We start from the raw sequence: 16,814 nt of genomic DNA, 5'->3' as shown, positions 1-16,814 counted from the left end.
ACGTGGGAGGTGGTGAAGCTCGTCCATGTGACAGACACACTCCAAAATAGAAGCACTTCACAGGTCGAGCCAAACGGGTAGCAGGAGCCATTACACCTGCCGGTCAGAGATCTTTTAAAACAGGAAGCAGACTTTGAACATACCAGATCCTCCGAAAATGGGTGAAGATGCTACTCGAGCTGATCAAAGCTCCTCCACCTTGCCCGCTCCAGCCGTGTCTGATTCCCCCACCGCTCCAGTGGTGGACGCCCAGGATCTCTTCGTCCCCAGTTCAGTTCCTACCTCCCCGACTCAGACCCTCACCCGTGCGGGTAGCAAAACTCCAAGCAGCCCAACAGGTGCCGGGAACCAGGTGAGCGCCATCACGGTGGTGGCTCTGCTCGACCAGCTGGTGGTGATGATCGAGGCCGTGCAGGAGAACCAGCGGCGCATGGAGAAACGCCAGGCTGACCTGGAGGGCACGGTGCGGTCCGTGCAAGCTGACTTGACCCGCCTGAGCAAGAGCCATACAGTTACCTCTGGTGGTGTCAACAAGCTGCTCGAGCGCTCACGCAAGACAGGCATCTATGTGAAGGAAGTGCGCGAGCGTCTGGATCGCCAGAGTGGCCAGGTGAAGCGTCTGGAGGCCAACCATTCACACCTGCTCAAGAGGAACCACTTCAAAGTGCTCATTTTCCAGGTAGGCTCTGGTTTCTACTCATGGATCGATGATTTGTCTGAAATCATTTATGATATATGTTTATATCTACAGAAGTTTAGCAAACTTATAGATAATAATTATGGTGAAAGATCTTCTCATGCTTGGAGATGTTCCTCATGGTAGAGCACAGAACTGAAACAAACTTTATAAAGTGGGACAGGTTGGTGCAAAATGGATGTGTGTGAAGCAGAAGCAGGTTGTGTGTGTGTGTGTGTGGGCGTAAGAGAGAGTCAGAAAGTGCACACACCCGTGTAAGACCTAGAGAGAGCTAATTACACCGAATCCATAATAATACCCCGTCCATATTCATCATCCTCACCTTTGGCCAAATAACTGAATAGCCACGGCGTGTTTTTACTCCTAACTGAAAATGACTAAGCGAAGTCACGGACGTTAGGTGTGCTCCCTCAACCAGCTCAGCAGCCTAGTGGGTGTGTTTGGTTTAGTTTGGGCTTAATCCGTGTAATCCGAAGGAGAGGTGCATTGTATGTTTAATACGCTTTTCTATTATGTATATCTTAAAAAAAAAAAAAACGTGCTACTCTATTTGCCTTTTTCAACGGCTGGATTGTGTCGACCTGCACCGCAAACAGAGAGCTTTGGGTTTTTTGTTTTTTTTTTAGCCCATTAAAATGGCCTTGGGGTTAGGTACGAGTTAATAAGCGTGCTCTTCTTCTTGTGGGAACATGCAGAAGGTTCCTTCAGTCGAAAAACATCTAGTTCCACCGATATGTGCACATCTTTTTATGTCAATTTTTAACACCATGCTTAAGGAGGGTTAAGGCTTGTAATTCAAACACCTCGATCTTAGCACACACAAAAAAACAACTTTTTTCGCAAACACGGACGTCTTCATCTACTCTCTCTTTTCTGGAGCACTCGTGATCTGTAGAGTGCCTCTAACCTCGACACTCATGCTAAATGCTGTAACTCAGGTAAGAAGGCGGGAAGCGGAGGGTGGGGTCGCGCCCAGTTTATCACTCCTGGCGTTATGGATTCCTGCATGCCTCGCAGTGAGGGCAGGTAGAGGTTTCCAGAGTCACTAATGCTAACTCCATCCACCGAGAGCCAAGTTAGAGCGTGTGTGGACGTGCAGGAGCTGCAGGCTGGGGTATTTGCGCGGTTCGTTTCCTGGTTAATACAGAAGAAAAGCATGCACAATCTTATGCAAGTCTGGAAAAAAATTCACCTCATGTAATATAATCGCTGAGACAAACGGCTTTATGACTGCAATCAAAATTCTCTGCAGTTTATGTCGAAGGGCCGGTCCGTGTCCTTAGGTAAAGTTTGATTGTAGTCGAGTTGAATGTGTGTTTGTTACCGCGTGAGTCATACCCTGAGTATGTCAGTGCACCAACAATCGAAGAATCAACCTGCGAGTTATTTATAAATTACATTCAGATTATTAACTGAGGTTGGAAATCATTGACGTGCAAAACCAGTTCTTGGAGTTTTTTTTTTTTTTTACCCCATAAAAACCCCTAATACAACTTTTAATTGAATTAAATTAATTAAAAAGGTTTGTTCAATATCAATAGGTTTGGTGCTAAACTTGACCAGAATCTAGCCAATTGTGCAAATCCAAGCAATTACCGCTGATGCTAACGTTTATTAGACAACTGTGTCTATCCAATGTTGTATAACATAAAAAATTATTTGTCATCAGTTGAATATTCAATTGCTTGTTAGGCAAATACTAATTACTTACAAAACTCAATACATTTGGAAGTCTTTGCCATGTTGTAAAAGACAAATAGCGCCGTGCGTTTGTCTATGTGTGTGTGTGTGTGTGTGTGTGTGTGTGTCTGAAGCTGCTATCAGTGGGGTGTGTCTCCAGCTACCGTACGTGGTTCTTCTACACGTGGCAAAATGGTGGCTTGCACACACTTCTGAGCTTAGAATCCCAGGCCAGGTGTGGCGTTATCAGGTGTGTTAATGTTACACCAGGTGAAAGGCTACGGAACTGCGCTGCCTACAATTATCATGGCCTCATAATTATACTGTATTTTATTAAATATTTGATTAGATTATGTTCAAAACATACAAGTGTAGCTATAGCACCTGTCAGCGGTCTGTACTGCACGAGAGCGGATATTTTATATAAAACACACACACACACACACACACACACACACACATATGCAACAGTGGTTTGGAGCAGTCATTCTTTTTTTAGGTAGAAGGTGAGTTTAAAAAAAGAAAAGAAAAAAAAAGAATGTGTGTGTGTGTGTGTGTGTGTTGATTGATTCACAAGAACGAAGACTGCCATTCTCCTTAACATGTTCTAACGAGCTCTAATGAGTGTCACGTTAACCAAGACATGAATTACTGTCTGCTTGTCACTTCTGACTTTGATTTCTATTTTCTGTCTTTTGTGTTTTCCTCCCATCACTGTCCCGGATCTTATGACATTCACACACTCGTGCACAGCTTTCGCATCTTTTGCACTTTTCTCGTATCAATTCCTGTTAAAATGTTAAAAGTTGTGTCTATTTTTTCACAGCACGTCTGCATTATTGAAAGAAAAGCCAAAGTGCATTCAATCCTGTATAACGTGTTTATAGTTCAGCTGAGAACTGGCAAAGCCGTCTCTGGTGATGAAATGTTACAGATGGTAAAGTCCACTGGCTTCCTCACATTAACTCATCTACTCATATTTAAGTAGAACAAATGCCTTTAATGATGATCTACATAGTGGAAAAAACAAATGAGGCAATAACTGTAAAAGGGTTTTTATATTTTTTGCATGCAGTGAACACTACAGTAAGTGTTACTAAGTAGGTTATAGTGTTATTTTATTAGATTGGAGTCACACTAAAAACGTACTTGTATTTTTTTTTATGCAACGGATCTCTAATCTGATTAATTGACTCTAAAGTTGTACTAAATGTTGAGCTGGTGTCTGTAAAAACCGCATCCATACAAAAGATCTGAGCATCTCACCCATGTTCTGCTTTTCCCCCTCTGAGCACACAGGCCTAAAACATAAAGGTGGCCTATTATGGGGAAAAAAAACACTTCTTTAAAAGCATTTTTAGACTTTCACCTCGGTCCTTTTTCAATTTTTGTATGGACTGGAGGTTCACTCACTTACTCCCTTGTCTATACCACTTAATCCTGTATACAGAGGCGCGGGGGGGACATTTTGGGCACATGGTGGGGTACACCCTGGACAAGGTGCCAATCAATTGCTGAGCACATACACACACGAATTTACACACCACAGGCAATTTGGGAACACCAATCAGCCTAATCTGCATGTCTTTGGACTGTGGGAGGAAACTGAAGCACCCAAAAGGAAACCCACCAAGCACACACCCCCATGCAGGAATCAATCCCGAGACCACTAGGTCCAAGGCGACAGTGCTAATCACTACAGCACCGTCCCACTCTGGCTGGGGCTTAAATAACCCAATACATTTTTTCCCTATTGTGACCTCATATAAGGAGATCCCCCTTCCCAGGCTTGTTGCTCAGCTCTGCTGTTTTCTGGAGGGGTGTGGCTCGGCAGTAGCGTTCTAACACTAGAGCAGAGCATTCTAAAGATGAGTGAAACAGAGGGAGTAAAATATGGGACCTTTAAGAGTTCCATTTTAAGTGTTTTCTTTAGATCATCTTTAATTAAGCAAGTTTAGATTGGTAAGTATGAATACATCAGGGGTGTTTTCACTTTTAAGGCATGAAGACATATATATCCCATACAGGTCAGCTGTCCTGAAGTCCTACCTGGAGAGACAGAGCTCTCTCTCAGACAGAACAACACTGTGTCTTGTAATTACAGACATATTTAGTTGAACAGTTACATCAGAAGTTTTTATTTAACCGCTGTTGTTTGGAACGGCTTCTTCTCAGACCAGTAGATCAGGTTGTTTTGGTGCGTTCTCTGGGTGTGTGTGTGTGTGTGTGTGTGTGTGTGTGTGTGTGTGTGTGTGTGTTTGTCTGCACTGATAGCTTGTTGGTATTTTTGCTTCGTGGCAGTTGCATGCATGTGGCAGAATGTAAAAAGTGGGAATGTTCATGACTCCTTCGGGTCACTACGAAAGGAAGTTCTCTGATAGCTTCTGTTTACAGAAACGTTCTCTCATCTCCGATGCTGCAGCAGGGCCGACTCTATCAAAACGTATTCAGACATGCAGACAAAAACCTACGAGCGGACCACAAAATTTCCTAAGAATGTTCTTTTTTTAACTGAAAGTATGCAAGTCTTTTTTCTTTTCTTTTGTTGCTTCCTCAGTTTGTTTACCTTCACAAAACCCAGAGTTACTCTTAACGTTGGAATCAGTTCCTCGGAAGACAACAAACTTCACCGGAGCGTTACGACTTGGCACAGTGTACTACAGATGCCATGCTACTCACGATCCCTAGAAATAGACGCATAAATAACTTATAGTATAAAATATGCTTCAGTTCAGATCATACTTTTTAGGACTACTGAAAATCTACAACGTAAATGTTTTAAAAATGTTGTTAATGTTCAGAATTACAGAAGACGTTTAGATACGTGTGTTCATTCCTACCATCTCAACTATTTGTTTGTGCTTGGCTCCTGCTTATCTCACTCCCAGAGCTCCAAGGCAAAGCTGGGTTACACCCCCCCTGAGAGACACAGAGTGAGACAGAGAGACAGAGAGAGAGAGAGAGAGAGAGAGAGAGAGAGAAGGTTGCAGTGAAATTTTAAGTAGAGAAAGCAGAGGAGAGAGAGAGAGAGAAAGCACTAGGTGAAGTGCTTAGTGAGAGCGAAGAGATGATCGCAGAAGATCATATCAGATAGCTAAGAGGAGAGAAAAGGAAGTAGAAGCGATGGAAAAACAAAGTGATCTACAAAAGAGAGAGAGAGCGAGAGAGAGAGAGAGATTAGACCTGATCTTACTTAACCGACTCATATTTGTCAGTTCTGCTTCTTATCTCGCTCGCCTCCAGTTAGCTGGAAAGACATCAGGTGAGAATAAAAAACGTAAGCAAACACTAAAGCACATTGTGTGTTTGTTCACGGATCGATTATTAATCAGGGCGCCAATAATATGAGCGCTAGTCAGGCTTGAATACAAAAAGCCGACTCAACCATTTTGGTGGTTTGGAGTTAAATGTGTGCTGAACTTATCCGGGGTCTCGATGCTGCATCACCAAAGTCAGACGTCACAATCATATTTTTTGTAATTTTTGTTGGTTAAGAACCCATCATGAGTTTTTAGTGTACTGTGGATATATATATTTAATTGTGCACTCAGGACTGTCCAGTTATTAGGATCCTGAAAGATCTTTAAATACGTTCATATGTCTCCAATGTGCTCCACAGCGAAGTTAAATAATGTCAAACAATTTGCTTAAAACACAAAGAGCAATATGTCCAGCCACACACACACCATAATGGCTACCTTATACTAGCTGGTGTAATTAGCCTGACTCATTGTTTACTTAATATAGCCGAGGATTTAGGCAAAGTGTCCCGCGAGAGCCTGAGCGGTTCCTGTCCTGTCCCGGAGTCTCCGGTGACTCAGCAGCCACCAATGGATTTACTCTTTTGTTAACCGTGCAAAGATGCCATAAATCTAACGCGGCAAGTGCATTACCGTGGATTGATGCCAAAACTAGGTTTCAAAAGACGCTGCTTAAACACTCTCTTTGGTTTAAAAAAAAAAATGTGCGAGTGTCAAAGCTCTGGGATCCTTTTGTACTTTTTGAATGTCGCTTTCACCTGGAAAAGTGGTTGTATTGTGCTGGTTAAAACTCATTTTATAAAGCACAAGGGCCTAAAGGCCAGAGTCGTGCCACTCCAGTCATGTGGTTTAGTACCAGCAGGAGTAGCAATGAGTGTTTAAACAGCGAGACATTCAACTAAAAAGAAACTGACTGCAACTGCTGTACACTGAAAATAAACAAATGTTAACTGAAAAAAAAAACGGTTATGTAAGGAGTTATCATGTGACCAGATGCGAAAGAGGGTTACTGTTGCCACCTTTTTATTACACCACATCCCAAAAACGTATCTTTTTATTATTATTATTATTCTCATTGCCGTCAAAGACAATATTTCAAAGTTGTTAAACTAACACTAACTTCATAACTTTTATTCATTCGCTAGACAACTTAGTACTGTAATAACTTTATTACTTCCGTATCGTAGCAGCAGCTGGAAACCGCCGCTATCTCATCAGCCTTACCTTCATTGCTCTCTTTTCTCATTTTGAAGGTAATAACTTGAAATAAACAAGGCTCTTCATGTGCAAAAGTTCTAAACCAAATCAACTTTTGATCAAAATTTTATGAAGCACCAATACTGGAGACGACCTCCTTATTTCACCGTATCAATAAGTCACAATGGCATTGGTTCCATTAATGCCTGCTTAAATTGGTGGATTGCACGGTGGCTCAGGGTCCGGGTTCGATTCCCACCTTGGGGGGTCTGTGTGCATGGAGTTTGCATGTTCTCCCCGTGTTTGGTGGGTTTCCTCCGGGTACTCCGGTTTCCTCGCATCAGTCCAAAGACATGCAGATTAGGCTAATTGCCGTTTTTAAATGTGCGAAGCAAATGTTGGTCTCACAACAGTTGTAAAAATTGGAATACATATAATAGTCGCACAGAGGTTCCTAGATGGATGGATGGATTAATGGTTGTGGATACCACATACCATACAATACTACAGAAATAATCATGTAATATATTTATTAGTATAAACCTTGATATTAAAACTACAGTCAGAGAAATTGAATCAGGATTTCAGCACGGGGAAATGAAAAATACAAATATTTCAAACCACAGTAAGTTTTGCTGTCTCAGTGCATTAGCAGTTAAACACCACCCACAGTTTTCTGCTCTGGCGTAGGCACTCCTCTCACCTGCAGTACAAAGACATTTATTGAATGTGTTCTAGCCAACTGACTGTGTGTTCTCTCGTCTTGGAAAGATGCCACTGATTCTATGAACATGTTTCATGACCAGGCAACACATGGATGAAAAACATAATGTGTGCAAACAGAGCATCAGTATAAGCCTCGGTTCATGTCACGGTGCTCGCCATTTCTTTCAACCAGAGGAAAGTCGACATCCTTCCTTCCTCACATGTGGTCACACACCATCCATACATAGTATTTTTTTCTTTCTTTTTTTTTTTTTTTTTTTGCATAGTTGTGAGAAGCCTTCGTTGGTTGTTTTGCAGAAGCCCTGTCCTCGACTACAGTCCGTCCCAGTGTCCATTGACTCGAGACGAATTATATAATATGCAATGTGCTGTAATAATAACTTATGTGCTTTACATGTGCATTGAAGTTGAAGTGCAGGTTTAACTAAGTGATATTTCATGTGATTTTTTTTTTTTGTTTGTTTCCCCATAAAACACACACACACACACACACTCAATAGCTCAATCTTTCGGTTAGTCAAAGTAGATGCAGATGAATCAGCGTTGCTTTCCAAGTCAAATATTACCAGGGAGAGGCTTTTAATACACTGGGGATTTTCGTCCCTGAATGAGTCATGTGCAATCCAGGGGGGAAATGATTTCCCTGCAAAACTGGGTATGTGTGTAGTAAGTAATATTCATCTTAGGGAGTTTTCCTTTGCATTGTGTTTTTACCTCGGCTTGTGATAACTATAATTTATACACATTCCTAACAATTAATTTCCATCATTTTTAATTCTTTAAAGCTGCTTTTGTGCAATACCATTGTTTAAAAAGTGCTATACAAATAGAATAGAATAGAATAGAATAGAATAGAATAGAATAGAATAGAATAGTACAGATAAAAAAATATAAGGATATAAAAGATCTTTTTCCTTTCTGCATACTTATATACACAAGTACCTTTATTAAGGTGGACATTCAGTACCGCAGCATAATATGTAAATATGGCATAATAACATGACTACTAATATGTTATACCATGTTGACAATAATAACATGACTACGCGTTCCAAAGCAACAGGAAATATTCCTGTCTTCTTATGTGTACATGTAACATTTTACATGACTCCACAAATCTCCTACATGTCTGTACACAAATCTGAGACTCGCTTCTTGTTGGTGTTTTCTTTCCCTGACTAATTTTAAAAAGTATCTCATCATCTGGTCAGTATTTCAGTAGGATCTTGAGTTTTGTCGCTGCTTTAAGTGTGGTTTCACAGTCGCTACACAAACCTCACCCTTTATCTGGTCCTTCCTGTGGAACCACCTTTAATGACTTTTCCTATATTGTTCTTTTTACATTTGCTTTTCCTCTGCTTCATTCCTGTAATTTTTTTACACTTTTTTTTCTTGCACTACCATTGTCTTGTCTCACACACTCTCACACACACACATCCTTCTTCCACCCAGTGTTTCCACTCCAATAAGTCTGAGGCCTCCACTGGGGTGCATTAAGTTTCTGGGCTCTGATTACACGTTGAAGCAAGGGTACGAGCGTGTGACACGATGTTTTTTCCAAGACATACACTCTTTGTCTTGCCCTCACCAAATGCCCACCCCTTTTTCCGTATCGCAATTCTGTTTTGCACTTGTTTGAAGGTCAGAATCGAAATGGCAAATGTCTGAATTTATCAAACAGCTCATGAGGAGAATCTAAAATCAGGTTGCTCAGGTGCTCAAAACAGAAAGGATCGTACAGCGTTTCTAAAAATGGGCATGTTTAGTGCAGTCTAGGAATGCTAATGCTAATATACAGTAGATGCTAATGTTAATTTCTGTATCTGCTCAAGGAAAATCAGCATAACGACAAATTATTCCTAGGAAGTAAAATCTTCACCATAAAGAAAACACAGTTTGTATATTCAGTTCGTGCAAACGATCAGAAGTCCTTCAAGCCTTTGATGATGGTTACATCATGAAAGATCATATCGTGCAGTGCATGATCCTTAAAACTGCATTGGTACAGAACAAGACATTCTTTGGAGGAGAGCCTTACCTTCATCTTTAAATCTGTGATGATCCATAGATTAATAGCAAAAAGTCTGAATTGTGAATCTATTAAATCTAGTAATACAAGCAAAACCAGTCGTACATGTTGGTTTTTAGTTTTTATCAGTCCAGAAATCTGGTCATTCAGCCACGGGTTTGTATGCGTCATCGATCTGGCTGTGCTGAAAATATTATATTAACACAGCCGATCTACTTGAAATGGCACGTTTTTATTGGCTGTTGAAAATATACATGCAAAATAAATCCTATTAGACCTCAAACTGTACTGAGGGTTATGATGTCACTGGTATGTTCTGATTTGGCCTGTATGGGAAGCTGCCAAGTCACCTCATATCCCTTCGGCTGGAAAGCACATCATGTGTTTATTATGTGCTGGTAAAAAACAAGATCCATCCAATCCAAGCCATGTAGAGTAAAATGCCCAGCTGGCATGGCGATCTTTAGTGTTTGTGTCCAGCTGATACTACAGGGTCATATGTCAGGATAGAAACGAGGAATATAAGCAAAACAGATGCAAATGTTTGAAGAAATCTTGCAAACCTCAGGGCAGAGGCGAACACTGTGAGGTGAAACTGTACACCGAGAGTATTTCATGTATCGATACAGCAATATAGCAGTTACTTTAAATCTTTTGAAACTCTAACTATGAATAGTTTTTAGAGCATTGGTGGTTTAGTGGTAGGTTTCTCGCCGTCATGCAGAATGGAAGGCCCGGGTTCAATTCCCACCCTAAGTCCAAACCCAAACCTCATCAGCCACTGGATGCAGTGCTGGTTCCAAGCTTGGATAAAATGGAAGGGGTTGCGTCAGGAAGAACATCCGTCGTAAAACGGTTGTGCCAAGTTGTGAGTGCGGATCGGATGGTCCACAGTGGCGACCTCTCGACGGGAACAGCTAAGAGCAAGAACAACCAGAAAATAAATTCACACTTTTTTAGAAAGATGATCTACAAAAAATTGGCATGTATGATTAAATCCAGGATTCCTAAGGTGAGGTGCTGGGACAGCCATGCATCTGTGAAGCACAAACTGTCAGTTCTGACAAAGTTCTGACACCATTGATAAAGATATCATGTATTTTTATAGGTAACTAATTTGACTGGTTTCTTAAATTGAGTGGGGTTAATGTAAATATAGTCTAAATTCATTATCCTTATCCTGTCTAAGGTCTGGAGAGGTGAAGGTAGCTCAGGGAACTCAAAGGCACAAAGCTTGGTGCAACCTTGGTGAGGCGCCAACCTACTGTATCACACACACTTATGCAATCAACAAGCAATTTCGAGCCACCAATCAGCATCTCTTTGGACTATAGGAGGAAACTGGGGTACCTGGAGGAAACCCACCAAGCACAGAGGCCTTCTTATCTTTCTGTTTTTCAGCTAAAGGGATCCGTGAGAGGTCCTGATTCAAGCGGAGCTTTTAAAAGTGTTCGCAAAAGCATGGTGTCTGACTCAGTTGTGTGAAACCTACACCGAAACAACTGATATACTGTATCTAAAGACTTGCGGTGTGATTTTCTAGCTGGTGTACTGCTCTTTCCAGTGGACGGTGAAGTCCCAATTGTGTGTCCTAGCATGCTCGTATGTCATCTACCTAGCAGCTCATTGTGTGCTCTTGCTCTCAGGTTGAGGCCTGACTTGAAACAGTGTTTCATTTCGAGCCAGACTCGCATTGTGTGAAACATGACACTTAAAGCTCACCTCCTCGTCTCTTGTTGTTTTATTCTCTCTCTCATTAAAACACACCTCTTAGTTCCTCATTCACCTGGGGACGAGTGTGAACTTACGAACTGTACAAGGCGGTTTAAAAAAAAAAATGCAGTAAAGGCGTGATTTCTTTAGGAGGTATGAATTTTGAACCGTGCGCTTGTTCGTATTTTTAATCCCCTCTGTGCTTGTTATTTTCAGTTTAGCACTGTTAGTTTAAAAAGTTCACCAAGCTCCAGCTCAGTTTTTGGGTTTGATCTTGTTTACGAGTGACATGAGTGCCTCCGTGTGTGTGTGTGTGTGTCTCAGTGCCGTAAAGCCAGAGGCAGTGGAGAAAAACTGGTTTACCCAGAAAGCATGCTGGTTTAGACTGGAACTGAGCCTTTGGGGGATTTGTTGCACAAAAGTCTTATGGTGCAACAAGAGAATTCAAACGGCTCGCAGAAGATCTAGTACATTCGTCTTTATGCAAAAAAAAAGGCCCCAAAAAATCTGCAGTTTGTAAAGCAAGCACTGTCACAAACAGCTAAGAAGGAATGCAAACTGTTTCAAGGATTTCATTTGTCCACAGCGTGACAAAAATTCTTCAAAAGTTCACAGCGGTGCCATAATAAACTCTGAGCTTAGTGAAGAAGGTGTGTGAAGTTCCTTTATGATGCCTCAATTCTTGTTTTTGGCCCTGGATGTGCATGATGGCAAAAAATTATGGGGGGAAAAAAACAATAAAGAAGAGGATTGAGATTTAAATTTGAATAACAAAGTTGAAGTCAGCGTAAAACTGTAACAGATCGTTGTTTTTAGATCCGAACAGCAAATTCTTTAGCCTGGATTATTTGCACAGGTGCGCTGGTGTGGATTTTTTTAAATCTTGCATAATGAAATAAAACACACGGCAACTCTTCAGTTAGGTCATGGCTGGATAAAAGTCTTCTCTTTGATCTTGGAAGATATCTTCTAAACCTTTACGTGATCTGAAAACGCTCAGATCGCATGCCGACACTCTTGAAAAATGTCGACCTCTTACTGTAAGCAATCTTCTGGGGAAACCCTTGAAAGTTCTTTGGTAGCCTATCTTGATATCCAATGGAAACTTTGTAGAACGATTAATTATCTGATAAATGCTTTCTCTAGCAGTGTACCAAGTTGCAGGATCATTTAGCTTCATTTAGATGGCAGGCAGGTTGTGGCACCAATGCCAAAAGTGAAATTTTATACCTCACACTCATGTAATTCTCACATTATCCTCTGAGCAAAAAACAATTTTGATTTTTTATTTTTATTTTTTTTATTTCCTATTTTTTATACAGTATGTACGGATTCAGAAACAACACTAATGCACAAATGCATCACATTTAGATGCACATAAATATAGCAGGCGTTGTGTTTGAACATTTTCCTGAGCAAGTTTTCAAAGCTTTGTGCATGTATATACATGTCTGTGTGTGCGTGTGTGTGTGTGTGTGTGGTGAGGAAGTTGATTTAGTGAGCAGGTGGGATTTGTGCAATGTTGCTCCACCCTACCCTCAGGATCAACCCTACTCCAGTGGAAGAGAATATTTCTCAAACTCATTTTTGTATTTAAACCTGGGTATAAGAGAAGAGCCATATTGTATATGTGTGTGCATGTATATAAGTGAGAAGGTGTGCTATAGGGCGCCAGAGTTGGAACAGAATGGCAACGTAAATCGACCATGACATTCGTGATCTGTTCATGAATCCTGATCACAGCTGGAAGTTGGATTAGAAATAAATATGTATATATGCCAGGTTGCAGGTGTCGCTTCCCATGGTCTATTGGTGCTATCACGAACCACATGAAACTTGCTCACCCTGCTCCAGTCTTTCATTAAAAAGCCAAATTCAGGTTGTGCATTAAATTATGGCGAATGTTTCAACTTTTCACACCATCAAGTACTGACATGACTTAAGACCGCCTCTTTAGGATTTATCTTTCTTTTTTTGTTTGTTTGTTTCTTTTTTTGGTTCGAAATCTGTTTCTTTCCAGGGCAACACCCACAAAGTTATTATATAACCATAAGGCAAGTCATAACAACCCACATTTGTGCACCTTGTGAGAAGATCCAGAAGAAATGTGTGTGTACCCATGCGTAGTGTTGATCTGGGGTCAGTTTGTACCCTGCAAATTCTGGTCTGATCATGAGGGCAAATCAAGCCACATTCATAAAAGGCAAGGATGAAACAACAAAATACTAAATACAGTGGTGCTCCAAGGCATGTATTGAAAAAAAAATGTCATGGTATGAGTTTAATGAAAGTTTTCCTCATGTAGACTCATCTATCACTCTCTCTACCTTGCAGGAGGACAATGAGATCCCGACCACCTTGTTCACTAAGGGGTCCACAGGAGATATTGCCTCAGCATCTGTTCAGGATGAGACTGCCTCTGCCCGTGCCTCTGTGATCGATCCCAACTACCACCATGAAGAAGGATTGCAGACCATCAGCCTTTCCTCTGATGAGGAGGAAGGAGCAGCGAGCTCCCCACTGGAGGGAGGCACATTGCCCAGAGAGGTGCATGAGGATGAGTTCCCAGGCATGGCAAGTGAACGTCTAGAGTGGTCTCGCACTGACAAGTTTAAGCGATCCAGTCTGAAGAAGGTAGACAGCCTAAAGAAGGCCTTCTCACGCAGCAGCATTGAGAAGAAGATCAACAAGATCGTTCCCCCAGAGAAGCGTGAAAAGATCATGAAGAGCTTCTCTCCAAGCCATCCCAAAAGCCCAACCAGCAAGAGCTCGTCCTATCGTGTATCACCGATGACCTTTAATGTCAAGAAGGTGAGAGATGGAGAAGCAGAGGGTACGCCAGCCGTGGGTGAGAATGCCACAGTGGAGCTGCCACCCATGGGCGGACCAGACGGTCAACTACCGCTGGCAGAGGTCCATAACGAAGAGGAAAAGTTTAACGGTAAGGAGCACAGTCCGTCCCCTACGGGCAGCGCGGATGGGGCCGCCTCGGCTACAGAAGATGTAGAGCTTGAGAATGGTCCCTCAAACAAGGTTATAGAAGAAGAGGAGTCACAGGAGCCCAGTGAAGCTAATAATGGAGCTGACGCTCATGAGAATGGCGATCATAATGTTGAAGATGAAGTGGAGGACAAGTCCATGTCGGCACCCGAATCTCCCCCGTCAGCTGCAGTAGCTGTCGAGCAAGCGTCTTAGATTTACTGGCATTCCATCTTTCGCAGAGATCTTGGCACAGGAGCACACCATCTGTTCAAAATCAGTTGTGTTATGTAAGTGCTCGTCTGATAGAAAACAGGGCACGTGTTAAAAAAAAAAAAAAAAAAAAAAACATTTCTTCTCGAACTGGGCTCTACATGGTAATGGGTGATTAAACAAACTGAATTATTTCTTATACAAAATTATATTTTAAAATTCCTATAGCTTCTTGTATATAGTCTTGAACTTCTATTGCATGCAATCCTAGGTATACTGCACCTTCTGTATTATCCTTCCCAATATACTGTTCTACAATAGATAATCAACTCAAGTGTAATTCCATAGAGGGATTAAGAAATAAATAAATATATAAGAAATGCCCTTTTTCTGAAGAAAAAAAAATAAACCTATGATGTGGATGGTCTCCCTTCCCCAAACACTGTTTACTGCTTTAAGAGCTAAATGCTTTTTCAGTATAACTGATAACACTGAAAATGACTTTTAATAAAGTGTTTATCTGAGATTAAACAGCACATGTCTTTTTTGAAACAATGGTTCTTCACTTTATTTATGCATACTTACCAAAAACCCGAGTCAATACAGAAAAACAGAAAAAGCGACTACACCAGGCATCACTATATGATATTTTCCTGATATATAAGAATAATTAATATACAGTAACCGAGCGCTTTTTCCCTTGAGGTCGGAATAAAAAGTAGATTCACTAAAGATTGATAAAAAAATTTAAGTTTGTATTTATGTTGTTTGTATTTCATACAAAGAAATACACATGGCCATCAAAGTTCAAACTGTCTACCTGTAACTTACAATAAATATGATTAAAATGCTATAAAAATAGAATTAGAATGACTGCATACATAAAGAGAGAGAGAGAGATGTAAACCGTACAACAAACATGAAATTCAGAACTCAGATCAAAGAAAATTGTATTGACCGGACCTTCATAAATTTTTATTTAGACTATACAGTAAATGCTCGTCCATACAGTATCTATCTTTATACTTTTAGGCCTGGAGCCAATTCCAGGAGACAGGGCACAAGGCAGGGTACATCCTGGACAGGGTGCCAATCCATCGCAGGGCACACACACACACACACACACACATGTAAAGGCCAATTAGCCTAATCTACACGCCTCTAGACTGTTGGAGGAAAACGGAGAACCAGGAGGAAACTCGCCAGACACAGGGAAAACATGCAAACTCAGACCCCGAAGTGAGAATCAAACCTGGACCCTGGAGGTGCGAGGCTTTTAGCCACAATGCCGCCACAACTGTAATGATTTATTTATAAATTTCTCATTATATTTATTGTTTAACTATTTTATGACTTTACCTAATGGTCTTTTATTCCTTTAAAACCAAGCTAATGGAGTTAAAGCTCATGTACATGTGTGGGTAATTAAGAGATGAAAAAAATTAGTCACTACTATTGCCTTTTTATTTGATTTAAAAAACAACAATGATTTTAACACTAGGACTCTGTGAGCAATTTTCGAACATGTTTTTGTATGTATACATAAGAACAAGCTTTAAAAAAAGTGCAATACAGTGATGTAATAGCACAGACAATGATGTAATAGTATGTAATAGCACAGACAGTGATGCAATAGAGAAATAATATACAGTAAAGGAACAGAAAGTACAGAATCGCTAACAAGAGCAGATTTAAAGACCAGTATGTATACCTATTTACAAATTGGTGTGTACAGAGTATGGGGCCCCAACACAAGACATGGAGGGCCTGGGTACGCATCCAAAGGGCACAGATAAGTTATCACATATCAGTAGGCAATAATAACATCCACAGGAAGTTCAGTAAGAGGTATAAAAGTAGAAATGCATTTGTTCATAGACGGCGCCATAAAATCGGTTTGTGTGCCAATGGTAACACTATCACCAGTTTGTGTACTGTCAAAATCGGTCAGAATGGCAACATCATCAAAAATTGTCAATAGATCAGCGCTAAGCTCAGACCCTGCGGTCGAAGGGACATGCGGGTACGGTGTGGGTGTGCAACGACGTTTGGTGGGACCGGGATTGTCATCGCCATCCTCGACGTGAATGGACCCATTCTCCTGAGGGTGCTGTGTGGAGGACTGTTGCACCCTGATTCCTGACTTCTGCGGCACCCACGGAGGCTCGATCCTTGACATGGTGTTCGATATCGCTGTCCGTGCTGTCTGGATCATCAGCAGGGATGCGGAGGTCGTTTGAGCTGGCACAATTAGCTGCAACAGAGTAAAATAAGACACATTAGCATGACATAAACAAAATAAAAGACAATAACATTGAAA

General features: G+C 41.1%; 1 protein-coding gene across 1 annotated transcript; it reads left to right on the top strand.

Annotated features, from left to right (window-relative positions):
• cavin2a (caveolae associated protein 2a) lies at window positions 1-15,018 on the top strand. Its single transcript, XM_053495958.1, has 2 exons — window positions 1-679; window positions 13,637-15,018. Exons 1-2 carry the CDS (start codon window positions 158-160, stop codon window positions 14,495-14,497), a joined length of 1,383 nt encoding a protein of 460 aa, XP_053351933.1. The 5' UTR covers window positions 1-157; the 3' UTR covers window positions 14,498-15,018.
• The last annotated feature ends 1,796 nt before the right edge of the window (window positions 15,019-16,814 follow it).

The sequence above is a fragment of the Clarias gariepinus genome, chromosome 5 (genome assembly GCF_024256425.1).
Source record: "Clarias gariepinus isolate MV-2021 ecotype Netherlands chromosome 5, CGAR_prim_01v2, whole genome shotgun sequence".
Lineage (NCBI taxonomy): Eukaryota > Metazoa > Chordata > Actinopteri > Siluriformes > Clariidae > Clarias > Clarias gariepinus.
The sequence above is the reverse complement of the archived record's forward strand: the minus strand, read 5'-3'. Positions and strand labels throughout refer to the sequence as shown.

Coding starts and splice junctions, on each gene's coding strand:
- cavin2a (XM_053495958.1), top strand. CDS start 158: ATGGGTGAAGATGCTACTCGAGCTGATCAAAGCTCCTCCACCTTGCCC. Junction 680..13,636: donor TCAAAGTGCTCATTTTCCAG/GTAGGCTCTGGT, acceptor TCTACCTTGCAG/GAGGACAATGAGATCCCGAC.